This window comes from Lampetra fluviatilis, chromosome 49 (genome assembly GCF_964198595.1).
Source record: "Lampetra fluviatilis chromosome 49, kcLamFluv1.1, whole genome shotgun sequence".
In the NCBI taxonomy this organism is placed as follows: Eukaryota; Metazoa; Chordata; class Hyperoartia; order Petromyzontiformes; family Petromyzontidae; genus Lampetra; species Lampetra fluviatilis.
Window position 1 is genome coordinate 3,040,592 of NC_136323.1, and position 27,406 is coordinate 3,067,997.

The 27,406-nt window shown below is 51.6% G+C and overlaps 1 protein-coding gene across 5 annotated transcripts in view; it reads right to left on the reverse strand.

The window, feature by feature from the left end:
• LOC144948451 (G-protein-signaling modulator 2-like) overlaps positions 1–27,406 on the reverse strand; it is a 47,051-nt gene that overhangs the window by 6,233 nt on the left and 13,412 nt on the right. For all 5 annotated transcript variants that reach the window (XM_078877936.1, XM_078877937.1, XM_078877938.1 and 2 more), the window contains 10 exons: positions 26,711–26,932; positions 22,568–22,703; positions 21,801–21,943; positions 18,923–19,046; positions 18,132–18,247; positions 16,578–16,733; positions 10,459–10,567; positions 6,858–6,996; positions 5,354–5,433; positions 4,154–4,375 (listed from right to left, as the gene is read on the reverse strand). In XM_078877936.1, the coding sequence (XP_078734062.1) occupies positions 4,154–4,375; positions 5,354–5,433; positions 6,858–6,996; positions 10,459–10,567; positions 16,578–16,733; positions 18,132–18,247; positions 18,923–19,046; positions 21,801–21,943; positions 22,568–22,703; positions 26,711–26,932 (1,447 nt within the window). The remainder of the gene's footprint in view (positions 1–4,153; positions 4,376–5,353; positions 5,434–6,857; positions 6,997–10,458; positions 10,568–16,577; positions 16,734–18,131; positions 18,248–18,922; positions 19,047–21,800; positions 21,944–22,567; positions 22,704–26,710; positions 26,933–27,406) is intronic.

The window sequence follows — 27,406 nt, forward strand, 5'->3', positions numbered from 1 at the left end:
GCAGCCCGGTATAAACGGGCGGCGATGTATTTTTACATATTTGTTTTTAACTAGGGAAATATGCTACGTGATAATTAGTCCCCCGGAATCTTGAGTGTTGTTATGATAATGCGTCAAAGTCTTTTTCACCTCCAGTGTTATCGTAGAGGTTGTACCATTTTAGCGCTCCCGCTTAGGAGTGGGGAGGGGGGCAGGTGCATAAATAGATGCAGAATTTAATTCACCGGTTGGTTTATACCGAACCGCTCCCTGCTGGCGCGAAAACCGTAACTTGTCATTTGCTCACAATGCATAATTAAAATTAGACAAGCGCCGATTCCAAGCGGCGCGCGGAATTGCACGGTTAAAACTAAAACTGTGGATTGGTGGTCATTGAACCGGGTATAAGGAATTGGCATAATCCAATTAGCATATCATTAAAAAACCAGTCAACACCAAGTGAGACGTGTGGCTCGCAAGCCCCCAGGCCTCCTTACACAGATTGCGATTGCGTTAATTTTATGTGAGCTCCAATTAGAGGTGATTTAAATGTGGCAGGGGGGCCAGGCCCGCAGTACGGCGGGGCGTGAGAAGGCTCCTAACAGTGACACCGTGCCTGGTACAGCTGGCTCCCCCTAACTCTAATATCAAGGCATTACCCCCCACAACCTGGAACTCATTCCCTTTCCGCAGCCATCCGTCAGCTAACTCCTTACGTACGGCGCTTTGAGATGCGGTCGCGTTTAGAAGTCATACATATCCACATTCTAACGCATTGACTCACACACAGCAACGTATAGACTCACTAAGAGACCCGTATAGACCCATAGATGCTCTGAGTGTATGCACCTTAACAACTATATGCGTGCATTGTGAATGTCAGAATGAATATGCATTTAAAACAGAGTAGCCAGTAAGTGGCAAACATCTTTGTTGTTTTTGTCTTTCTGATGAACCAGGTGACCCTCTTGCAAGTGAGACTCCATCCCGGTTTTTGGAGCTCTCACCCGTTCACGCAAAATATGGCGATAAAATAAATCAACGTGAAGTTACGTAGCGATACTCGTACACACGAGCGAGCACTGTTGGGAAGCAACAGAGCAATGATCAGTTGCAAGAGTCCCACCTGTCTACGGGACATCAGTGAAAAACATATTTTTAAGTTAATCGAATTCCTTCAGGAAATGTTCTTATAGTACTGCAAGTAGGCTGCTGACCCATCAGAATGGCCTTTCATCTGCAAATCGAATGTATTCACTTGTAAGCAGCTTTATTGCTTTAATTATGTATGGCTACTTGCTGAGTTTAATTATACTTTATATATATTAAAAACGTAAATTGTTGGCAGGATAGCCTTCAACATGCCCTGCGGCCAGAATTGCATTTGCACCCTGGCGAGGTCGCACATTTATCTTTGGCATCCCGGCGCAATCAATATGCGGTGCAAATTTGGCTAATCAGAACGTGCACTCAACCGCCCGCGCGCCCGATACGACGCGGGGAAATTATCGCTGGTGACACCCGAGCCAAACAAAGGATCGCCTGCGGGTCACACGGCCCCGCCTGACTTGCAAACACGCCGCGCGCACTACGCGGGCGGCAGGGTGGCGGTGGTGCAGTCGTGACGCTCGCGCCTCAAAGCGAGAGGAGGCCTGGGTTTTGAGTGCTGGCTCGGGTGCCTGTTCTGTGTGGAGTCTTGAGGTGAATAATAAAATAATAACAAGTATAACCCGTAAAAACTAAGTTTTTCACTATAAATCCTTTATATGCGTGGCGGCTAGAGTCCTCTCGTCCTCTGGCTTGAGATGGCTGCCACCTATGGGTCAGATGATTGCATTGCACCATTAAGCAATTGGTAATTAAATATAATATTTTTGTCCTAAAAAGTGTAAATTTTTGGAAAAAAAATTTCACGAACATTAATTGTCACGCACAACGAGTCTGTGTGGAAAATGTCAGCTCGATTGGATCACGGGAAGTGGGTTAAAAAACGACCTAAAGATTTGCACGGTCCTAAGCAAGCAAGAGAACTTAATATAAAGGATTTAAAAATAAAACATAATAAAATACAATTCTCACGACGTTTCGGCCACAACGCAAGCAGCCGAGGACGTCGTGAGAATTGTATTTTATTATGTTTTATTTTTATTATTTTATTTTTTCCCTTCTACGTGACTTTACCGAAAGAACCAAGAAGATGAATCCCTGCAGTCACGAAAGCTTTAAATCGAAATTTAGTCTTGAGGTGGTTATCTTCCCTGTTCTGCGTGGCTTTCCACCGGCTCCTCCAGTTTTCACCCACAGCTAAAGTTAACGTACGTTGTAAATCGGTGCTGGCCAAAAAATATCAACATCCCGACGCTTAAAATGACCTGCAAATCAGCCAATTGAGATCATACACGGCAAGATTTCTCCCTTCTGCGAAAAATTGGACCACTCCTGAAAAATATGAGGCCTTCCTGGGTAAACAAGTGTAATAATACTCGTTGGTTCTTTCGGTAAAGTCACGTAGGTGAAAATAAAAATTATAATAAAATAAAAGAACCAAAGAGTATGGATCCTTGCAGTCAGGAAAACTTCAAATCTAGAATTAAGTGTAATAATAAAAAGAAAGGACAGCTCAGAGCCACTTTCATAGACCGAGTTGTGATGAGACCAGGTCCTCTTGCGATTGCACACAGCAGCCAGCAATCATCGCCCCCCTACAGACAGCGCACACATGCCCACTTGCAGGCCAGGTGCCGAGTCACCTTGTGCCGCATAGGGACGACTGCTACTGGGGGTGCGCTTTCAAATGTGTTGAGATGAGGCCTGAATGTAAGTCACGGATTGGATATAAAGCACCCTGCAGTAGAGGGTGCTGAAAATATATCAGCGAGTTGATGGTGTAAGCCCAGTCACCAATGACTGCACACGCAAAAAACCCATCACGTTAAATGTGGTTCTACATTTATAATTTGGCTATATTCAAACTCTGAGAATTAAATATACGTAGAGTGGGTGGGGAAGTGCTGCTCTCTACCGTGTGCTGAGCAGAGGTCACGTGAAGACGGGATCTCAGGGGTGGCTCTGTGATGTCCGATCGCGGACATCACGGTGCCGATAGCGCAATCGGGTAACATCGGGGAAACAATGGAAAAATACAGTCAAAAGTGGAGCTCGGATGACCTCCTACGTCCGTTTTTGTTGTATAAACAGCACTGCACAAGGGGAGTGTGCGATGGTTCTAATTGCAATTAGCAGGCTCCCATAGTTTATATGGAATTCCCTTGCCAACAACATCTGGCGAATCCTGTTGAGGTTCACAAGGCCAAAGCCAGTCTGAAATTTGAGCGCGTAAACCTGGGTAATGTTGGTCTGCAAAGCCCATCGGGTCACGGATGGATTCCAACTTATTTTTTTGATTTGCGTGTGGCGCCGCAGAAAGGATTCTTTCAGCGAGTCATCTGTTGAACGCCAAGTCTTCAGGGAAGCGTCATGCGCAACACATTCCATCATTCTTAATGGAAAATAATTATGCCAGCAGCACGATAGGAATAAAAAAAATGTTTTGTGAAAATACAACAACAAAAATTACCTGCTTCTTGCGCTATTAATGTATGTGCGATCCCAAATGAGCAATTTGTGGTGTAATTTTACACATTTGGCAAATTTGGACTGTGTCGCCGGCAGATAATGATCCCACTGTTTTCGAAATGGCATCACGGGGGTCTTCAATGCCCACTGTGAAGCTGACGGATGTGTATTATTTTATAGTTAACAAGCCCGTAGTATTAACCAGGGTGGCCTGCCAGGACCGAACTGCGAACCTCTGCAAAGAATGGCAAATGTGCTGCTGCTGGGCCATGTCACTGACCCACAACAACTCCACGGTTCTGCGGTGAGCCCTGTCGTGAGCCCTCAGTGTTAACCCCTCCGTGGTGACCCCAATGCAGTGAACCCTCTGCGGTGAGCCCTCCGTGTTAACCCCTCTGCGGTGAACCCTCCGTGGTGACCCCTTTGCGGTGAGCCCTCTGCGGTGAGCCCTCTGCGGTGAGCCCTCCGTGGTGACCCCTTTGTGGTGAACCCTCTGCGGTGAGCCCTCTGTGTGGTGCCCTCCGTGGTGACCCCTCTGCGGTAAGCCATCTGTGCGGAGCCTATGCGGCGAGCCGTCTGCCGGCCGGGCACCACTCACCCTGGTGGACACCTGCAGCGCGACGTCACGCGAATCCACCGACGTCGTTCGCTGCTCCATCTCCGCGCCATCGCGCTGCTTCTTGCCGCGCAGCCGCGACGGCAAAAGGGACTTCCCAGAGGGCCTGGACGTCGCCGGCGCCGCCGCCGTGGAGACGGAATTCTGCTGCGCCGACACCACCGCCCCAGCCATGGCCAGGGATCCCACGTCGCCGTTCAGAGGCTGCGGTCGCGAGAGAGGAGTTGGGTTATTGCATTCATTCTCCGGGGCACGCGCCCGCAATCCGGCAGGCAAATTCGCGAAGCTCCCTCCTCCTCCCCACCCGTGGGCCTCGAAGTCGCCATCTCCTGGCTGGCCAGGGTATGGTGGCAGTACAGCAAGTGGGTTAATTTCCATCCTGTACGGAAGATTGAGTGTTATCCCCCCCCTCCCGCCTCCCCTCACACCCGTGGGTTTTCTCTGGACACTCCAGTTTTCTCCCACGTGTATAAACAACTCGGCAATGGAGTTGCTCAAACATTCAGACATAGGACCACAGAGCTTGGGCAATATTTGGCTCAAAATTCTGGCATCCTTCCCGCTTCTCGGTGATTTCTCGCGCCTCTGGAATTTTCTGTCTCTCCCTGTCAGTGAATGAAGTCTGTGTAAATTCTTAATGATTATTAATTCCCCCAAACACCTGGAATTCCATGGCTTCAAAAATGTTCCTGGTTAATCTTCCATCCAAATCACACATTGAGAGTTAGCTGTCGATTCTGCTGTACGGTAACTTCGCTTGCAATTGTATTTGAAATATGCCCATGTCTGGAACATATTAGTACCAGAGCCACCCTAAATCTGCTCCATGTTTTCGTAATTTAGTGCCAAGACATTTAAAGCTTGAATCGGAAATGGCGTAGAGCAAGACCTGGGCTCCAAACAACGTTCCCAGCAGACTCCTAATCGGTGACCCCGTTTCGCTCCACGTTCCGGGAGCTCCTCTAAGAGCTACGTTCAACTCAAATGCCCTGGGAGAGCATAGAACTGCTCAGATAATTTCCTGCAGAAGCTCCCGGCACGTGGATTGAAACGTCAGACATCGCGCCGAACAACACGCGGTGAAAGCCGAACACACGTCGGAGAGAATTACATTTTCTTGATATCGTTTCGGGGATAATTGGTGACTCTCAAAATGACACCGCTCGCGTCGCCGCCCCGTACCTTGCCGACCTTTCCCGGGGTCAAGTGCATGAGCTCCATGTTCTCCATACTCAATCGCCTCCTCGGCCTCGTCTTTTCGCCTGCCAAAACAAGCGTCGTGACGTTCACCTCTCAATCGCCCGAAGCGTCGCTCGTACGATCCTCGGTCGCGTGTGTTCGTGGTCATGGCTCGAAATCTGGCTCGACCTCTTAACGCTCAGGCTCAGCTCCCCGGAAATCCTCAGCGTGGCTGGGACCGTGTTTATGGAGTTGGCTTAAGCGATATGTGGCTTTGAACCAAGGCTCACTTGAGCCGGGGCCAAGCCTGAACCGAGCTGTGACTAAGAATACGGACGGGGCTTCATCTCCCTCGCGTGGACGCACATCTGCCAATCCACTGCTAGGTGATGGCCTCACCACGCCCATGCGGGATATCAGGGTACCAACGGTCAGTGCCGGTCGGGGAGGCCTGGGAGCATCGCCGTTGGCGTGCATGAGAAGTGCAGTACAACAATGGATGTTGCTGCTCTGCCCTCTGCTGCCCGCCACGTGTCCCCGCAAGCCCGATAGCAACCTGTTTGTACACGGTGGTCGCCCCCATTCAAGCAATACGCATGCTCAACACCTGCTTAGCTTGCTTCTGAGACGGTACGAGCCCGAGCTCGCGACAGGTAAAAAATTAGTCAATCAGTCTCGTCTACATCAGAAACTCCCCACGGCAGCAGTGTCAGGGTTTGATCGACGTCAAGAATAATTTCTTAACAAGTAAACCCGTAAAAAAACAAAGTTTTTCACTATAAATCCTTTATATGCGTGGCGGCTAGAGTCTTCTCGTCCTCTGGCTTGAGATGGCTGCCACCTATGGGTCAGATGATTGTCTGCCAGTATTAAGCAATTGGTAATTAAATATTTAATTTGTTTTCCCTAAACAGTGTAACATTTTGGGAATTTTTTTTCACGAACATTAATTGTCTCGCACAACGAGTCTGTGTGGAAAATGTCAGCTCGATTGGATCACGGGAAGTGGGTTAAAAAACGACCGAAAGATTTGCACGGTCGTAAGCAAGCAAGCAAGCACGCAAGCAAGCAAGCACGCAAGCAAGCAAGCAAGTGAACTTAATATAAAGGATTTAAAAATGCGCGCCGCCGTGCTTGGGGAAAAAAAATTGGAAGAAATTCCCAAGTGGAGCAATGGGAAGGAAGAAGCAGAAAGACAAGTGAGCTGACCTGTAGTGTGGTGAGTGGGTGGGTAAGTTTACGAGTGAGTGAGTGGGTGAGTGAGTCGTCGGTGAGTGAATGGGTTAGTAGGCGAGTGAGTGTGTTGTTGTGACCTTCAGTGTGTTGAACAAAGTGTGGTGGTGGTGGTTGAACAAAGTGTGGATGAGAGACCGAGCCCTCAACACGGCCGGAGATATCAGCGAGTGAGATTTCACGGGCACAAAAACCTGAGGTTGTAGTAGCGATATAAGAGTGACACAGGGAGGCCGCGTGTATACACACACACAAGGCAAACTACGCCGCTCACCTTCAGAGTCCGACTCGGAGTCGTGGTCGTCATCGGGCGACGCTCGCTCCGCCTGCTCGGACGCCTGCGCCATGCCGAGCGTCGACTGCAGGTCAGCGAGGTTGAGACGTGCCGTCAGCTCGCCGTTACAGTCGCCAACCTGCCCGTCACACGCAGCGCCGGCGCCAGGGACGCTCATCACTCCGCGTGGCGGGGAATGGGTGGCTCGCCACCTCACCGGCCGGCGCCTTCGTGATCTCGGCAGCGACGTTGACAAGTTTAAAGACGCCCAGAGGTCACGTCGTTCGCGGGCCGTCCGCTAGCACGAAGGGTTGAGCCACGCTGCCAGAGTTCCGAATGGATGATTTCTAGTCTCGTAGTCAGGATCGAGACGTCATCGCGGCCACAGCCGGTGATGCCATCGCCCCTTATCGCCAGCGCTTTCTACCTTCCGCCAGAACCGGCAGCTGCTGCACAGGTGACACACAGCGACCTCCAAGATCTGATCCGACCTAAACGTATCCCACCATCTGGCCTGAGGTCTTCCCCTCGATTGCCGGATAACTTAGGTGAAAACTAATGACAACAAATGTTATTTCAACGAAAATCAATAGAGACCAGCTTCACCAGATTGGGGGTCCGTCCGCCCAGCATTGGTGTGGCACCGCGGCATGGCGAGGCACGGTTCATGTTCGCCGGCGCTCATCGCCGAACAACGTGAGCGGCAGCAGACAGACTCGCCACTTTTCGTTCCAGAGTAAATCCGGCGTCTGTCCTGTGCCACGGCTGTGGCTGGTGTGACTTTGTGCATTTGTGCGTGTCCGTTTTGTATGCGTGCCCGTTTTGTATGCGTGCGTCTGTGCATTCGTGCGTTGTGCGTGCGTCTGTGCGTGCGCGTGGTGCGTGTGTCCGTGTGTTTGAAATCACGAGCCGGTTCACAGCCCGGGGCACTTTGTCCGTTCCAATTAAGAGCAGAACATTATTGAATTTGTGCAGCTCTGCATGAGCAAGTTGTGAGCAAAGCCATGTCTGGATCGCTGGAGGCACTGTCATCTGCACTGCTGCTTCACCATCACCACCGTCAGCTATTTTCTATTCACTGCTGGATGCGAGACCTCCCCACGCCGCACTGGTCATGGTTGAATGCAGCAAGCATCAGACACGGTACAACAATGTATTGCGCTGCACTGCCAAACCTATGTGGCCCCGCAGCCTATAACAACCTGTCGTACATATTCATCGCCCTTCCAACCATTATCCAGACTCAAAGCCTGCTTAGCTTTCGAGATCGGACGCAATCGGGTACATTCTGCACCATTTGGTCATAGCCTCATAAACTTACTACATCGCCTTAAATTCCAAAACTGTGAGTATCACTCCGGCTCCTATATGCAATGCTCCCGCATACTCGCTGCACAGGCTACACAACACTTCCAACGTACAGGACAAGCGGGTGCTTCCGAAACTCGTGAAACAGAATCCAGCCATGCTGCGCTGGCTGCTGAGAAGCACAACGATCGTGAGGACTACACAGGCCAACGCTGAACCTTGTAGCCACAGAGGCAACACTTTCCCCATTCGGCAACAAAATGACAACAATCATAATCGTGTGCAGCACGCGAGCTTGTTAACCATGAGCGTTATCGACCGACGCCATGCAGCACACACACACGCACACACACACACCGTACATTCTGAGAATGCAAGGCTCTTTGATGCATCAAGAACACGGCAACAACGGCGCAATTAGCCATGGTTTGAATGTGAGTGATGCTTGTGGTTTTTTTTTCCCGTCCGTGGCAGGGTTGGGGAACACATCGTCCCCTCTTCATGTGTCACCACGCCGCCACATTTATTTAGTTTTACCGCCACCCATTATTTTTCCCCGAAACACGGCGCGTGCGGACGTTCCCAATCTCCCTCCCCTCCCCCACCCCCCTTCCAGCTGCGCCTCCAACCACTCTGCCACTCCGGGGGGGGGGTGTGGGGGGTGGATATTCTCCCCGCGCAGTCCCGACGACCGATACGCGCGTCGCCCCCTGCAGTGCACGGGCCCAGCCGTCACAGGTGACCGCTGAGCGGCGAGCGCGATTCATCTCTTTGGCGGCTTGACAGATCGTCACTTCTTCCCACTACGCCCGGCCTCAACTTCGGTGTCAATAAGTGATTAGCCCGGCCGGGTGGAAGTAATGAGAGTTTACTCTGCTTGCGTGTGTCTAGTCTAGCGGAGGTGTCGCGGTTAGCACGCTGGGCTACGAACCCGGCGACCCAAGTTCGATTCCTGCTCACGATCACCAACACCAGAGATGACTATCTGAACTGGTCCTGGACCTCCCCTAGGTCGACTCAGCCTCTAATGCGTACCTGGTGCGGTGTGTAAACATCGCCACTCAAGACGTTTTCCAAGTCAGGTGCGATGTTGCTATGTGCAATCCCAAATTAGTAAATGGCTGTGTAATTGTTTTGCAATGGGATGTGGTTTTGGCCGATAAGTTAGTTTTTTTTTTTAAGCTATGGAAGGAAACCCAGAAAACCCAGAGGAAGCTCACGCAGGTCAGGGGGAGAACATACACACTCCGCGCAGAAGCGCGTCCCAGTCGGGAATCAAACCCAGGAACTTGTTGCCGAAATAATATAATAACAATTATTTTTAAGGCGCAATATGATCCCAATGCCGTGAGGTGTGCTACCCAACCGTCGCAATAATTTATTTCTTCATGACATCCCGCCATTTGACACGTTGTAAACAAGCCGTGGGCCGGGAGGCACCGCCATATGTCCACACGCCGCGGGTGGCAGGGTGGGCGGCGGGTGCCACTGCACGCTCGGCCGAGTGGCTCCCCCACGTCCTGCGACGGACGGACGGTCGGACGAACGGAGAGACAGACGAAGAGACGCATGGACGGAGGGACGGAGGGGTCAGACGGACAGACGAAGAGACGGATGGAGCGAGTCGAAACGTGCGCGTGCGCGAGCCTCGCGTGTCAAGGCAACGTGACGCTGCAACGTCACAATTACTTTGCGGGGAGCTAAACGGGCCGGACCGCGCCTCCGCCCAAATTGAGACAAACGCGTCGTCCTCCACTTCACTCCACTCACCCGCGAGTTTAACTCCTCGCCAAACTCTGCTTGCACCTATTCTCTATTCGTCCGTCTGCGTTCGCGGGCCGTGTCCCTACTTGCCATCGTCATCAAACACGCTCAATCCACCGCTAGATAAAAGCGTCCCAAAGTCACCACCATCTTTCCAATTGTGTAGATGTAAAATATCATGTAATGATTATACTTGTCCTGGAATGTAAAGTTGCAATCATTAGAAGATTTGCGGCAGGCTGATGTAGTGAGAAGTGCAGGTGAATAATTTAGAAGTACACCGCAGCGTGCACACACGCACAAAACAATAAACACGCGAAATATAAAGGCACTACTGACATTGCGATAATCTTCGTGTATCTTGATAACCGATATCGTATCATGACAACCGGCGCAGTGGTAACCCCGTATGCACGGAACCCACAAGGGGCCATGAGTGGCCGCGAGGGGGTCGCGAGGGGTCACGAGGGGTCACGAGGGGTCGCGAGGGGTCACGAGGGGTCACGAGGGGAACAGCGGCGCTGCGTACCTCCTTGGATATGGCCAGGTGCTTTGTGACGAAGGACAGCGCTTGCTGGTGGTTTCCCAGGGACGCGTACGCATTGCCCAGGCTCCAGCACGCACGCCCCTCGCCCACCCTGACGGCAAACGCAACGCACAAAAGGGGGCAGGACATCAGCGGGCCCTCTCGATCGCGCCCTCCCTCGCTCGCTCGCTTCCTTCCTCGAGGAGGCCACTCCGGTCCTCACGCGACGACGCGACGGGGGGAGGCCGCGCCGTTCAAGCTGGACACCCCACGGGAGGCTTTGCACGGCTGGAGGGTGAAGTCATCGCAGGAAACGAACACTGGGGGGAGGAGGTGGAAGCGGCAAGAGCCGAGCCGCCGCCAAAACGACTCGCGCCAAACGCAGCGGCCGCGGCGAGCAAACGCGCAGGCACGGCGATGAGTCCTGTACGCGTTTGTAACAGGCAGAGGCGCAACCCTGCAAAGTCCTCGCTCAGGCCACCGCTGACGGAAGAGTCTCAAATATAGACGGGCCCCTCTTCAGGGTATTTGGTCAAATGTGGGCGCACCCATACTTTACCCCACCACATCTGCGACCTGCCAATCAACTTAGTTGTACCTTGTTTAAACTGCTGGGTGGACGACATTGGTTCGAGCGAGCCCGACTGCTGATGCGACGCCACGCATCAAAACCGGTCCAGTTTGCTTGCACCGAACCAATGCTGGTGAAAGTATGCACTGCCAGAAGGTCGTGCGGCTGATGGGACGTGTTAACGTGGAGGGACAGACACGTGACCGACTTTCTGGGGATACAAAGGCAGCCGGACGTGGTAACCGGCCACACCGCTCCCTCACGCGCCGTTCCGGCCTGAATAAGTGCCACTTCGCCAAGTGCACTTGCCCCGACAGCCTGTGCGGGGGGTTACACGGGGAATCTGGGTCCATGCTCGCGAAGATGCTGCTTGCGTCAGTTTCTTCAGGTGCGGGACAGGATTGGAATGAAGCGGTGGCCGAGATTTCCGCTGAGACAACGCCGCCCACTCTCCCAGCTCTTTGCAGGGGCTCTCGGCCGGCAGTGCTCACAATCCGTGGGGTTTACAGATTTAGCGATGCCCTCTGCTCAAGGACTCGGGGACGCAGCCCTCCCCTCGCAATTGCAAACGACCGACTGGCACGACCTCACGCTTCCCACGGAAGGGCAAACGACATGGCTTCACAATTCACAATGGTTCTAACGAGACCGGGGCCCATTCTCCACGATTCCACGCCGAGAATCCCGCATCCCCATGGGGTCCGGCTGCTCGCATTTTCACCCTCGGTGATCTTCTCTTTCTGCGCCTCTTCTCTCGTCACAACCGGCTGCCCTCGCCTCTCGCTCCACCGCATCCTCCCATCTCGGCCTCGGTCTCCCCCTACTCCTCCTGCCCTGCACCAGAGGCATCTCTCCGTAGCCCTTCTGATCTGCGAGTATTTCTTAGACATACCATCAGCCGCTTGGCCTTCTGCGAGCGCATACTTTCAGTCAGGCTTGCCTGGATCAATGCTGGTGAACTGCCCATCTTACAGGCAGTGACCCTCTCTTTACGATGTGCGTCCTAGTTCGACACAAAATGTAACAATACACAAAAATCTTATCGTCGTTGTGCAACATATAAATAACTACGTAAATAACCAAAGTCTCCTTCACACATCCGTTACAGTATGCGCACTCCCGGAAGGCTGTCCGGCCGATGGGATGTGTACAAAAATAGCTTTGTTTTTGAATTTGGAGAGACGGAAATGGGAAGATGTATTGTCTGCTGATTTATTTTATTCTTTGTATTCTCCACAACGATGCTAATAATTATTCGAATATATGCGTCTGTCTGAGGCTGTGGGTCTCTGTGTGAGCCTATGGGTCTCGAATCTCAAGAGTCCTTCAAATTACATTTTCTTAGACCCTTACCCTTGGCACTGTACTTATGGGAAACGGCTTCTCAAGACCTGTGCAAAAAAATGACCTAAATACGCCGCGGACGGACGATAGGAGATTCATCTTGATGCTGACAGAGACTGCTGTGACACCGCCCACCGACTTTGCAGCGGCAGTTAATGAAATTGCCTAATGGCACTGCCGGGCAGCACAAGGATTTAATGTAACGGAACATGGCAACAGAATGAATCGGTCATCCGGGATTGATGATGAAAACGCCCTTGGCTGTGAGCAAGTGACATGGGGAGGCATTCGTCAGCGGCACGAGGAGTGGTGAATCGGGCGATGTTTTTCCCCCGAGTTGACATCCGTTTGACAAACGCATCTCGTCCTGTGTCTAAAACTAAAATTATAAAGTGACCGACGCTGCTGCCAGTTGGTTATCGTGGCCCGGTGGCTCGGAGGTGGGGCGAGCGGTGGGCGAGCGGCTCGCAATCGCAAGGTCGTGACTTCAAATCCGAGTTAGAGGGGGGGGCGTCGGCGGTTGACTTGGCCCATCAATCATCCGTCCAGGGTCGATAAAAATGGGTACCACTTTGTGGGGAAGTAAAGTGGTTGTCCTATGGAATTACCACCACTGGATCTGCAGCGCTGTAAACAGGAGATGAGCACCATTGCTTCAATGTGGCTCATTTGAGCAGGAAATCGCATTGACATTTGACGCATTTTAAAAAAACGTCAATTAATTTTCGCCTATGACCAGACCGCGTGGGAAACGTCCGATCTCATCAGTATCTCAGAAGCCAAGCAGGGATTTGAGCCTGGACAGCGCTTGGATGTGCGCCCACAGGTGTGCCAGGCTCCCAAAGACGGCTACCGTCTGTGGGCGATGCAACACAATCTACCGTTGTACCACACTTGCTATGCTCCCGTGTTCACCCTCCCCACCTTCACCGACCCGTACTGACCAGCGTGCTGAGGTCAAATAACCCAACGGTGACCCGCACTGCATGGCGGTTAGGCTCGGTTTAATGTGGCATGGGAAAAATGCACTGGGTAATAATACACACTCATTTTCCTTGGGGATCTGGTTACAGAAACCTGGTTACAGCAACAACAACAAAAACTCGAACAAAACTATCCACAAACAACTGCACAGGGTCAAGTAGCGAGTGGCAAAGTCGCGGATCAACACGTTAAAATCAGCACAAAGAACACAAGGCTAACAGATTACACCCCGTACAAAATCAAACAAACATTTATAACTTGAAGGCCTGTGAAGCAGAGATCAATTGCACGTGCACGCGCGATGAAATCTGATGTAGAGTGGGACGAGGATGGTGAGGTTTTGATCCCAGACGTTCTCGCTCGGTTATCCCAGAGATTATCAGCCGCCACACAGAAGGAATGTAAACCACTTTTGGGTCCCACATGGGAGGGATTGTGAGCAGCAACTGGGAAGAGAAGCTTCTGCCAGATTAAATGATCTCGAAGATATTTAGCAGCAGATTTAATTTTGTAAAAGCTTCGAGGATGAAAATGACCCAACGCCGCACCCCCGCGTAGACCCTCATCCAGCAGTGGATTGCACATGTGCATGTGCATCTTACGCATGTGTTTCACTATCTGCCACTTGTCTGCACAGCCGCTCTAGCTGGCGAGTAAGACACTTTCCACGCGGCGCAACTGACCCGGCAACTAATGGTATTAAATGAAAAAAAGCAATTTCCTGGAAATCCGATTTGCCTTTTCCAGCAAACAAGCGCAGAGAAGATCAAATTATTACAGTGGCGTCGAGTTCCAGACACTCGCCCAATTTGATTTGCCGCGAGGCCTCGACGGAGCTATCTTTACCGACATCAAAGGCGGCCGGGGGCCGGTTTGCTTTTTACTTGTCGGCCTTTCGAGGCGAGAAGAAGAAACGGCAGCGTCGATGATTTCAAGGGGCCTGGCGTCTTTTTACTCGGCAACGTTGACATTTCCAAGCAAAATTACCGCGCCTCGTTTTTGTAGACCACGAGAGCACGGTTGGTTATGCATGGCGTGAAAGAAGTTCCACATGCTTACAACGCACATACATACAATATTAACCGTTTATGATTTACATAGGAAGGGTCCTGCTCCATTGGGATGTTTGTCAAACACCCGTTACAGCTTCTAGATTTGAAGCTTTCGTGACTGCAAGGATTCATATTCTTAGTTCTTTCGGTAAAGTCACGTAGGTAAAAAATGAAATAAAAATTAATAAAAATAAAATTAAAATCACGACGTTTCGGAGGCAACACAAGTCACCTGATGACGGAGACTTGTGTTGCCTCCGAAACGTCGTGATTTTTATTTTATTTTTATTTCATTTTTTACCTTCGTGACTTTACCGAAAGAACTAAGAATATGAACCCGTTACAGCGTGTGTTTGTTTAGCTGTGGGAGGAGGAAACCGGAAAACCCGGAGGAAACCCATGCAGAACAGGTGGCGAACGTGCCAAACGGCACACTAAAAGGCACCCAAGTCTGGAATCAAACTCAGGGCCCTTCTTGCTGTAAGACACGGGTGCTACCACTGCGCCAACCTGCCGCCCTACAATGCTGGACATCGCGTTGCGATGGACCAAACAAAGAAGAAAAAAAATCATGCAAACGCATCAATTCTGTATTGCTGTCCAACATGCTCGGAATGTAGTATTTGTTTATGAGAGTTATCGTGGCCCATGGTGTCATTGCCTTGCCTGATTTTTACCGACAAGTTCTGGCCCAACCCTTTTATCAATTTGGCCGATTACCTACAGGGTAATTCCCTTATAGCAACACAACTTTAGACAAATAAGTTATTTACATTGGGTCATCTTTACGCAAGTTACCATGGCCATCCCAAGTTACAGGCGGACGGACAGACGGCGCAGAGCTAATGCATTCAAGCTTAAACTAATTTGGGACGGCCACTAATTTGCACTGAGCGCTACGCGCAACGTAAACGCTGACGTTGAATAGCGCGGAGTCAAACGATCCGACCCGTATTTTTTTAAAAGAGCCCCGTCTGGTTTAGTGGAGTCCACGCGCCACGCACATAATAACTATCAGACATTCACCCTAATGGCCACGCTCAGCAAGCCAAGCTGCGACACCGGCTCCCTCAAAGACATCTTTTAATCAACCTCAGTGATTCACTTCGAACTGGGAGGAGGCAGCGTGATCTACTCAAGTCGTTTTAGTTGTGGTTATCAGCGAAACATCGCAACACTAACCCTCCTCCATTCTCCTCCTCCTGCTGCTGGACGTCTCATAAGAAGTGCTTTTGCAAGAGGTTGACGGGGTGGTACGGAGGTCACAGTGCCTGATGTGGGCACCTCTGATACTCTGGGTTTTAATCCGAGGCTTCAACTGCCCGTATTTAAACCGGGTGCTCACGTGCGAGTCGATGGTCACAGCGCCATCGCCGTTGAATGCACAAAAAACACATCACGTAAAATTTGGCTCTGCACTTAATTTGTCTACATTACAACTCGGAGAATCTGCACGTTGGCTTGGCCGTCACGCAATGGTCGTTATTCTCAGTAGCGGATCAAGTGGGAAAGTGCTGCCCCCTACTGTCTGGACCACGGGAAGCCTGAAGCTTATCTCAGAGGTAGCTCTGCTGTATCCGACTCCGTGGGCCGTTCCTCTAGCACGAAGGGTTGCACTACTCTGCGAGAGATGCAGGTGGATACTACATCTCATGATAGGATGCTGACAGCACAATTGTAATACAGACATCGGCAGGGGAAGGGCGGCGTGCACTAGCATATAGTAAACACTCGTTAATTGGCCGATAACACCTTTATATAAAAAGGATCGCAGAGCTTCGGCAATTGTTGGTAGTGCCTCCTCACATGTTGCTGCCTTTCCTGCTCATCTGTGGCTCCTCCTCGCACCTCTGAGCTGTTCTCTCTCTACTGTACAATGGTAGCGTGTTACAAGTTGAAATAACAATGATTATTATCATTGCACTGGTTTTGTGAATCCTTTTCGCTTTGGTTTTCATCTCCACGGTTTGGACAATGCTGTGATCAATGTGGCCGGTTTTGTCTCGGGCAAGTCGCTAACAGCAACACAACTGCACAGTGGAGTTCTGTTAAAACAAGGGGCCTCACAAGTTATCGTGAGCCCCCCGCCCTCCCACCGTTACAAATACACAAGTCAACCTTAGTTGAAAGGAGTTAATGAATGCCTGCCCACCCGTCGCACGTGTGCGCACCTGTCGCTGAGGTCCTGCGCGATGGCCAGGTGCTTGAGGAAGAACTGGATGGCGAGCGGGAAGTCCCTGAGCAGCGTGTAGGTGTTGCCCAGGCTGTAGCACGCCTGTGCTTCGGCCGCTCGCTCCCGCAGCTGTCGCGCCAGCTGCAGCGCTTTCCTGCCACCACCGCCACCGTCACCACCACGAGCAATCGTCAGAGACCGGAGCGCAGAGGTCGCAACCGGGTACCCGATACCTGTACACTCTACCTGATACCCGGCTACCCGTACCCGGCCGGGTACGGGTAGCCGCACGTGACTCACCCCAATCAATGAGTGAGAAGTCCGTGAGTCACTGGTGAGTAACCGACCCAGCTGGGTACGGGTACCCGTTTGCGACCCTGGTGCGGCCGGGTACGGGTACCTGTTTGCGACCCTGGTGCGGCCGGGTACGGGTACCTGTTTGCGACCCTGGTGCGGCCGGGTACGGGTACGGGTAGCCGTTTGCAACCCTGGTGCGGCCGGGTACGGGTATCTGTTTGCGACCCTGGTGCGGCCGGGTACGGGTAAGGAATCAAAACCCGCTTGCGACCTCTGGCCGAGCGGCAAGACGAGCAGCATAGAGCAATGTGAATGAGCAACGACGTCCGTTTGCGCCACCGCCATCGTCATCATCGTCGTCGGCCATAATCAATCCACGTCTGGATGAAGGCCTCGGCAAGCCGCTCTGCCATCGCTCCGCGTCTCGAGATGCAACGACTGATCTAGCACCTTAACGGGGGGTTTCTTTTTGGGTTAGATCACGACGTTTTGCCGGTGATTACAACCAGCATCATCAGGCGACAGCCAGAATATTAAAAATATAAACCTCTATTATGGATATTGGTCCCGAAAGCCTACGCATTAAACTGATCGAGCATCTGCGTGTGTACCCTCCCCCCTTCCCCGGCTGGCAGGCTGTCATGAGTCTGAACAATCGGCTGTCATTCCTTCCAGCGACGTGTCCTGCCCAAGCCCACTTACTTTTCTCAACAGGCAATAGGAAGAGATATGGGGGGGGGCTTCGGGGGGCTTTCATCCAGCACGGCTGATGATGATGATGATGACGAGAAATAAACTATTATTGGAATGTTTTCTTTCGTTAATGTAGACCACAAAATACATCAATATCAAAAACTTCATCAAACCACCTGATTTAACCACAGGATTTCAGCAAAGTTGGGTCATTGCTCAGGCATAGGTACTAGCATTGTGCACATTACATTGTAATCAATTACCAATTATTAGGAAAGAAACGTTTTATTGGTTCATAATTTGATCATGGCACTTTCCTCCTCTGCATCTCTGGTACGATATATACATTATCAGTCTAATGCCCTGCCTGATACGATCACACAATATCACTCTGTACAATATCAATAAAATTCTAGTGCCCTGATGCTATCACTTAACACCACTCTGCCAATGGGAACATATCATTCCAGTGCCCTTACAACCCCGTCACACATTTTCAGTCTGCAACGGTCATCGCAAATCCGCGACGCTGTACGCATCGTCGGGAGGGAAGGCCGCTCACTTGTAGTACTCGACGGCTTGCGGAAAGTCTTCCAGGCGCACGTACGTGTTCCCCAGGTTGGTGTAGGCCCTCTTCTCCGCCGCTTTGTCCCCAAACTCCTTGGCGATTTTCAGCCTCTGTTGCGGAGGGCAAAAGGGAGACCCCCGTGTTCGTTTTCCACGCGCCACACGACAGCGGCGTGCGTAATGCGCCCGTAAGGTAACAAGCGTCTCAGAGCGCGGAACCGCACGCGAAATGCGGGAGGGAACGGGAGGGAGCGAGCAGCAAGGCAAGGAAAAAAAGGAAGTCACTTCACTCACCCACTCACACGCTCACTCACCCACTTCATCACCCACCCACTCAATCACTCATCCACTCACTCACCCAATCACCCACTCAATCGCCCATTCACCTGCTCGTTTACGCATTCACTCACTCATACTCTTAGTTTTTTCGGTAAAGTCACGTAGGAAAAAAATTGAAATTAAAATTAATAAAAATGAAATAATAACAATCACGACGTTTCACTCACTCACCAATTCACCCGCTCCCTCACAAAAAGGAAGCAATGGTGGAATCGGTGAGTGAAGTTCACAGGAACAGTGCAAGAAGCAACATGGCAGTAGTCATAAAAGGGGGAAAAGGAGGCGATACATTTATTGTGAACACAGAAACAGCTTTTTTTTGCAGACGAAAGCAATTACTAATGATTGCAAGTGCTGCACTTGACCGTCAATAAAGAACTCTCCCAGCCAGGGCAGACGGACAGAGACAGACACAGACGGACGACTGTGAAGGGCTCGCAGTCTCACCTCCTGGTGAAATTCCACAGCCTCGTCGTAGTTGCCGAGGAGGTACTGGGTGTTGCCGAGGTTGCCGAAAGCCCTGCCCAGCGCCGCGCGGTCGTTCAGCACGCGCACGATCTCCAGGTTCGCGCTGCAACCGCAGGGAAACACTTGTCAAGAGCAAAGGGCAGTGGCGATGGGCAGTGGCGACGATGGGCAGCGAAGGCAATGGCCAGCGGCGATTGGCAGCGACCATGGGCAGCAGTGGCGATGGGTAGCGGCGAAGGGCAGCGGCGTAGGGCACCGACGGCGATGGGCAGCGTGTCAATAAACAAGTTGGTGACCTCGATTTGGCACTTTCGTGACTGCATGAATTACTCTTTTGTTATTTCGGTAAAGTCACGTATAAAGATAAATAAATGAAATAAATAATAGCATAAATATTAGCAATCGAAACGTCGTATGCTATTATTTAATTTATCATTTTCTCTTTCTACGTGACTTTACTGAAAGAACCAAAGACTAAGTCGGTGACCTCCTGTATTGGTGCTTGTCTGCTGTTTCCAGCCCTGCAAAGTCAGTGGTGGAAATTCCACATTCCTATGGCGGAAGCGAGTATCTATTCAGCCTTGACATCGGACAACCGCTTTTGACTTCCCCACAATGTGAGACTTATTGTATAGACCCCGGAGAGATGATGGGCTGAGTCAATGAGGATTGGAAGTGGCAAACCTTGCGATCGCGAGCCGCTTGCTCCACCGCTGAGCCACCGGTCCGGATGGCCTGCAACTAAATTAAGTGAGACTTAAATAGTGTACGTAATTTCATTGCATGTGATATCTAACTTACACACCTCGGGGCGAATGGTAGTTTGTATCTAAATTACATGGTTCCAGTAATGCATAATGTGAATGTATGGAGCCCCCCATCTATGTAACTAGTCGGCATCAAACACGTCAAGGAATACAATGAAAGCAATTAACAATCCACGTTACTGTGACTGTGAATACGTATGGCACCATTACATCTCACGAATTAGGGTTCGACCGCAGTGGGGTTCAACTGCAGCGGGGTTCAACCGCAGTGGAGTTCAACGGCAGCGGGGTTCAACGGCAGTAGGGTTCGTACTGCAGTGAACAACAACAACGAGATGCGTGCCGCTGCTGCGTTGGCAGCGATGCACATGCACAGACAACCGGAGAGCCGGCACGCTCCGTGTCAACAACACCGCCCATTGCGCTTTCTCTCGAGGGAAGAGCTAAAGACCGGCGTGGTGGGTTTCTTTGTACAACCACGCTGAAGTTTCACACGATGATTTTAAGCAAAGATTGCCAGAGCTTGAGATCGTTACGTACTATTAACCGTTTTAGTTTCCGTCAATGCAGCATAATACATTTTACATTCAGCCCCCCCCCTCCCCCTTTCATTACATGAGCTGACCCGTCTGTGCATGGTGGTAACCCATCCATGCACTAACCAGGCTCAAGCCCGTTTATTTTGCTGGAGTATTGTCAATTTCATCACTGCAGTATATTCTGGCCAATGGTTGTACTCTACTTCTACACTCCAAGATCAAGGCTGCCCACCTTCACCGGCCCACACTGACCAGCGTGGTGAAGTATGGTCAAAATAAACCCCGATGAGCGACGCGGTGTGGGGGAGGGCCTTCATCCAGCAGTGGATTGACAAAGGGGCCGCACGTGCCGACTCAGGGCTAAGTTACACAAATCGTATCCGGGCACGCGATTGAAAAAAATAACAAGCGTGGGGTGACAGATTCCACTCTCAGAACGACCTGCCCCGCCGCTTGCAAGCAAGCACGCATAGCAGCAGACACGCATGTCGAGTATGTGCATGTGTAAACAATTGATAATCACTCACCCATCCACTTTCTCCCACTTGAAATTACGCTACGGTACAATCCATTAACGTTCCCGTCCGCCGTGCTCTCGTTATCATTAGGCAAATCGTTACTCGTAATTTAGTGGCAACGTTATTCGACTTTCTTCGTGTTTGCTCAATTTGCTTTTTGTTTCAATCGCACGCCGCCCTTGCGGGATCCTCCGCTACGCACGCGCCGCACGCACGAACACTCTCCCTCTGCGCCTCTACTGGGGCGCCTTCATCGGCTAAGAGCACTCGCGCTGACCGCCAGTGTCATAAATCTGGCACTGCAGCGCAAAACCCCAGACGCCAGCAGTTTAGCCACGATCCAAAAACGTTTCAGCGGTAAAATCAATAACCGGGCCGATGCTGCGTAGTCGCACGGACATGAAAAACAGCTTCCTTTTATGAGCGGCCATCGCGAGATTGCTCGCTAAATGACAAGGGGTTTAGCTAAAAAGCACACGCTGTGGCACATTTGCGACGGCAGAGTTTATGCGGCGAGCGCGGTGTTCGCGCGAGGCAAGCCCGTCACTCACGCTGCAAGCGGGGGAGGGGTTGTGGTGTCATTGTCGATCGCCGCCATACGGGAGGGCAGCTACGTTAAGCTCTGCGTGACCGCAGTGAGAGCTGGGAAACCCCACGAGCTGACAAGGCGCTTGTTTACCTGCAGACTGTCCCGCTTATTATACACAGCAAATGGTGAACGGAGTTGAGCGATGGTGCAAAACCTGGCTTCCTCAGTCCGATTCCCGGCCGCGGCCAACATCGGTGGCGAGTAATAACCACACTGGTCCTGGGCCAGCAGTGGTGCAGTGGTAGTCACACTGCACTACGAACCCAGCAAGCCGAGTTCGATACCCATCCACGGGTGACGTCAGCGGCAAGCGACATCACAAAACCTGTCCCGGACGCCGTCCGCCGCCTTCACGGCCCACGCAGACGCTGACCGGGCCGGGGCGGGGGGAGCATGGTAAAAAGTACGGTGAAACACGCCGTCCGTCTCCGCCCCCGCACTCACTCGTAGCACTGTGCGGCGGCGAGGAGGGCGTTCCTGGCCTCGTCGCAGAGCTCCCCGGGCTCGTGGGCCCCCACGGCGTCCGCCTGCTTGCCCCGCGTGTGGTACACGTTCCCCAGGTTATACAGCGCCTTGGCTTCCCCCACCTGTGCAGACACACGCGTGGACGGCCTCCCGCATCAGCTGTGCGAGACCGTCGCTCGTGCCCGTGGTGGTTGCCGGTGGTCATTCTGATCTGTTCATGATTACAGGCTACTCAGGATCCCCTCTTCTTTACTACATCGGTGCCTTTACTATGACCATGCAATGACAGTAATGCAACAGTACATATATGTTCCTTTTTTCATCCATATATAATATGGGCATCGTCAGGAATACTGAAAACGAAAAACTCCACCATTGTCCAGGGCGTTGACCACCGGCGACACCCAGAATCGCAATATTTATTGACACTGGAGGAATTCGATGAGCCATGAAGCTTTTTCTCACAGATTCACCCGGAGCCTGCTGTATTGACCATTATAAGTGTTCCACTCCGTCGAGTACGCGGTACTCACGGAAGGGCTTCGCCTCCAACCTCCCGGTGACGGCTTCTGTTTATCCGGCGAACGGATAAAAACCCACGAGGCGAGACCTTGAAAATAACCAACTTGACTTTGGAGTCGTGGCACCCCCGAGGTAGCGTAGCAGCAGCAGCATCAGCAGCATCAGCAGCAGCAGCATCAGCAGCAGCAGCATCATCAGCAGCAGCAGCATCGCGGGTCTCTCACCTTGTCGCCGGACTCGCGCGAGATGTCGAGCTGTCGCTGGCAGCAGGCGGCCGCCTCGTCGTACCGCCCCAGCGCCTTGAGTGTGTTCCCCAGGTTCCCGCTTGCCTTCGCCTCGCCGACCTGGTCCGCCACCGTCCTGCACGCCGCACCATCCGCCTGTGGTTACCACGTGTGGCGCTTTCACTGCAGGGCTGCGAGCTTCCCCATTATTCGCGTAAATATATGAATGTGCCGTTAAACCCGCCACCACCCGACACAGCCAATTAGTAAGGTTTGTCACGTGAACAAAACGTGCCAATTCGTCACTAGTGCAGCACACCGGTGCATTGGGGAACACAGGTGGCTTGGCTCTCCAACACACCGGTGTGCTAGCGTTAAGTACAGAGTTGACCCCCCCTCAACCGCGATTCGAACTTCTCATCTTTTAACCGTAAGTCAATCTTGCCGCCACGATGCTACCCAGCCAGATAATCTGCTTATGAATCGAGTTAAATGCTTTATCGGCCACTCACAACTGAATCTCATCCGCAGGCTCACGGCCATAATACAGGTGAGCCCGCGTGCTGCGAAGCAGTTGGAACGTCGGTCGCAGAAAGCAGAGCATTTTTGGAGTTGGTCCCATTGGGATTACGCGCACGAGTGGACGAGTCTTGTGCCGTGAACAGGTGGCCCGCCCGGTGAATGTAATGAATCGAGCAGTAAACACTGCATTCAACAAGGAATACATTCAAACGCACAGTCCTTTATAGGGTACGTCAACATAGCGAGTGTGTCATGGATACGTTTTTCACCGTTGCCTCCAGGAAAGCCCCACTGAGCCTCAAGAAAGTGAAGTTTTTTTTCCAAGAGGCCCCTGCTAAGTTTTTGCAGTTAGGGTGCGAGATCTTGCTGTGTCTAATCCCAATTGAGTCATTGGAAGGTCATATTTCAGTTTGGGGATGTTTGGCGAATACCGGTTACAATGGACGTTTTTAGCTTATGGCAGAGAGAAGAAAAACGCGAGACATTTCCCATTCCAAGACAAACGCACGACGGAATAAATTTTGCGCCCCAATCCCACTCCGCAGACAGAGCTGCAAACCCCGAGCAGCGGCCAACCGGCACAGACAACAAACTCCGCAGTCACTGGCAAGCCGTCTGCTGCTGCTCGCTGCGCCCCACAGCGACGTTACTGTGTGCGCGCTCGGGCACGTGTTTCGCAAGGCCCTAATTGGATTAATTAACACCGCCACCCGCGGAGGACAACGGGGGGAGGAGGTCTGCATGTAGCCCCAGGGGGGCTGGCGGTCGCGAATCTGTGCACGTCTCGACGCGCCGGCTCCGCGGCACGCACCCGGCACTTCGGTGAAATATCTAATAATAATAGTCATCAGTGGATGTCATTAATGCAAATTGAGATTAATTTACGCCTCTGCAGTGTCGCGGAATAACTGCCCCGGGGGGGGGGGGGGGCGATGCTATTGTCAGCGGCATTCGTTATCGGGGGCCTTCTCGTTACGACAACAAGAAACGGAATTGACGGCGCTCACGCGCATTTCCTCAACGCCGTCCGTGGAATCTATCCGCGCTGACAAAACCGTCTCTGTTCGCCAGGGCGCGAATGAATTGAGCCGTCGTGAACTTAATCGCTGGGGTCAGACAGAAGCATCGACTGTGGGGATTTGCAAATTGCTAGCTCGCAGCTGTCGGGGCAGAGTTGCGCTCTTATAATTAACGCAATTATCACAAACGCACGTTGGTAGCGCGAAAACCTGTTTAGAAAAGCCTGAAGAGCGGCAAGCGCAATATCCGTATTTTCCCCCGGCATAATTAACCGCGTACTGTTAATTTCGCTTCCTCTGGGTGTTTTTGTAACGGAGATTTGTGCGTCGCTCTGCTTCACTGCATTCCGTCCCGCGTTTGTAACCTGCGCATCGCACCAAGTGCAGTGGACGACTTCGAGCGCTGCAGCGCTGGAGCATTTTGTGTAAAAGGAAAAAAAAAACGGCCGCTAAAGATGCGGATTTAAAACACGGCCGCCGTGGATGAACCTCACCACACGGCGGAAACAATCCACCGAATACTTTTCGTCAGAAAATCAACAGGATGGATCTAGAAGGCGGAAGAGCAAGAAGGTTAACTGGAGTAGGATTTTGAGAGTTGTGCATTTTCAAGTACATTCGAACGTGCAACTGTTCATCGGGCACTCCAGTTTCCTCCCTGTACGCAAAGAGTCAATATGGCAGGCGCACAAACACTGTCAAGACTATATTCTTGGTTCTTTCGGTAAAGTCACGCAGAAGGGAAACAATAAAATAAAAAAAATATAAAACAATTAAATTCTCACGACGTTTCAACTGCAACACAAGCAATCATCATCAGGTGTGAAAAAACAGTGTAGTCGAAACGTCGTGAGAACTTTATTGTTTTATATTTTTATTATTTTATTGTTTCCCTTCTACGTGACTTTACCGAAAGAACCAAGAATATGAATCCCTGCAGTCACGAAAGAAGCTTTTAATCAAAATTGTACTCTCAAGACTCTTTATGACGAGCAAGTTATAACGTGATGTTTGGCCCAGTCCACTTTTAAGGGGCGGTTTGAACTGTACGCGAGGGGGCAGGATACCGGTGAGTACGACACGGCCCAGCTGGAGGGTCTTCACCGCTTGTTGTACAAGTTGCCGGTTCGAATCCGGCAGGCCACCCTGGTTATTACTGCAGTCGTGCGTACTAACCGGAAAAACATGCGGCGTCTGCTCCACTCACAAAGATTCCGTGACGTTATTTGTAACGGGTAGGCCATTGTGTGTCGGCGTCATGGTCCGAAATTTTCCAACTCTTAAACATTACGCTCCAAACTACTCGATTGAGATCACACACAGCAGCAACATCGCACCAGTGTGAAACTACAGCAGCCTGTGAAACACAGCGGCGCCTTCCTTCCGGATGATCGCCTTGCCAATTACAAGAATGATGGCGCCAATACCAAATGTACTTCTTCGTATGACTGATGCTGATGTAGAGCCACAAATATTATTTTACATTGAGGTGGTTAATGAGCCGGATTATTGCGTGGAGTGGAAGATGGCAGCCTTCACGACTAATGCCATCATCAACCCAGTGACCAAACATTGATCAAAAGCACGCGCTCAAACCAAATGCACAGAATCATTCTTATCGCTCGCAGAGCATTGCTCCAGGCGCTCGTACACAAAAAACGCTTGACACACAATTGGATAACGCGATGCGCATCACAACCAGAACACTTGAGACCGCCACCAATCCCCTGGCTCCCCTTAATGGCGAACGTTCTTCCGCCAAATATACACAGAGACATCGCACAAACTGCAAGGGAGTTGACACGTTTTCTTGCCAAGAACAACAACCAATCCATTGACCAAGGCCGCTACAATGTCACCACACCCCCCCGACCCCTTTCCACGGTCACACTGACATCATCCTAGAATCTCACCCAGACCCAGAAAAAAATGCTGGTGAACGGAGTGGAAAAACACGTACGTCCAAAATAAACACCTCATTCGAGACCCAGACATTGCACCTCCTGTCTTCGGCATTCCTCGAAGATACGAGCGGCGTAACCAGCAATCGCGTCGGAACGTCAACAGGTCGATGCGCATGTCTCCTTCATAAATGGAAAACCGAAGACCCAGCCACAGTCGTGCGATTGTAGCCTTGCAACCCACAAAGTAAACCACTGTTGTCTGCGCTCCTTGAACGGAGGAGCAGCGCAAACTACACAAACTCTCTGCCGAAGCCCTCTCATCGTGGCAAGCAGCAGACCTTGGCATTGGCATCAGAGGTCGCAAACGGGTTGTGATTCCTTACCCGTACCCGGCCGCACCAGGGTCATAAATGGGTACCCGTACCCGGCCGGGTACGGGTACCCATTCCCTACCCGTACCCTACCCGAAATGAGTGACAAACGGTTACTCGCCAGTGACTCACGGCCTGCCCGTACCCGGCCGCACCAGGGTCGCAAACGGCTACCCGTACCCGTACTCGGGTACGGGTAGCCGGGTATCGGGTAGGGTACGGGTATCGGGTACCCGGTTGGGACCTCTGATTGGCATCGAGCCCCTGGGCACACATCACTGCCATCACGGGGCAAGCAATGATTATGGTGAGTGTCGGCAGACGTACCGTGCGAGCGTGAGGTCGTGCCGGTGGTACTCGAGCGCCTTCCCCAGCTCTCCCAGGTAGAAGTAGGCATTGCCCAGCTGGCTGTAGATGGCGCTGAGCGTGCGCAGGTCCTCCGTGCCCACCTGCACGGCCGCCTCGAAGAACGAAACGCCCGCCCAGAAGTCGCCCGCCTTGCACAGGCGCTCGCCCTCCAGCGCCAACTCCAGGCAGGACGCCTCCATCCTGCGGGGAACAGCGGAGGAGAGGGGGGAAGGGGCGGAGGAGGAGGAATAGGGGAGATCGGCAGGTGGTGATTAAAGAGTACCAGTGGGGTACGTTAAAAAGTCTCGCAAAACAAGATGGTAATTTTAAGACGTGGGTTTTGGCTGACAATGTCACAATCAATTAATTGATGTTTGGGTTGGGCCACGTAATAAACTGGCCAAATATATGTCATAAAACCCTGCACCATCTGACAACTGTCCCGTGTAGAAGTGTTGAACGTGCCAATTGAAAAATTTTCGGCTCACCAGTAAGCAAAAAAAACAATTCTAACAACCAAATGTAGTAATTAGACAGCTCAAACTTAATGGATCAAAAACTTTTACACTGGGAAATGTGCCACATTTTTCGTCGTAGATGCACTTTTCACCTTTTTAATTACACATTATAAGCATACGGCGTTCTTGTGTGTGTGTGTGTGACGCGTGTCCACTG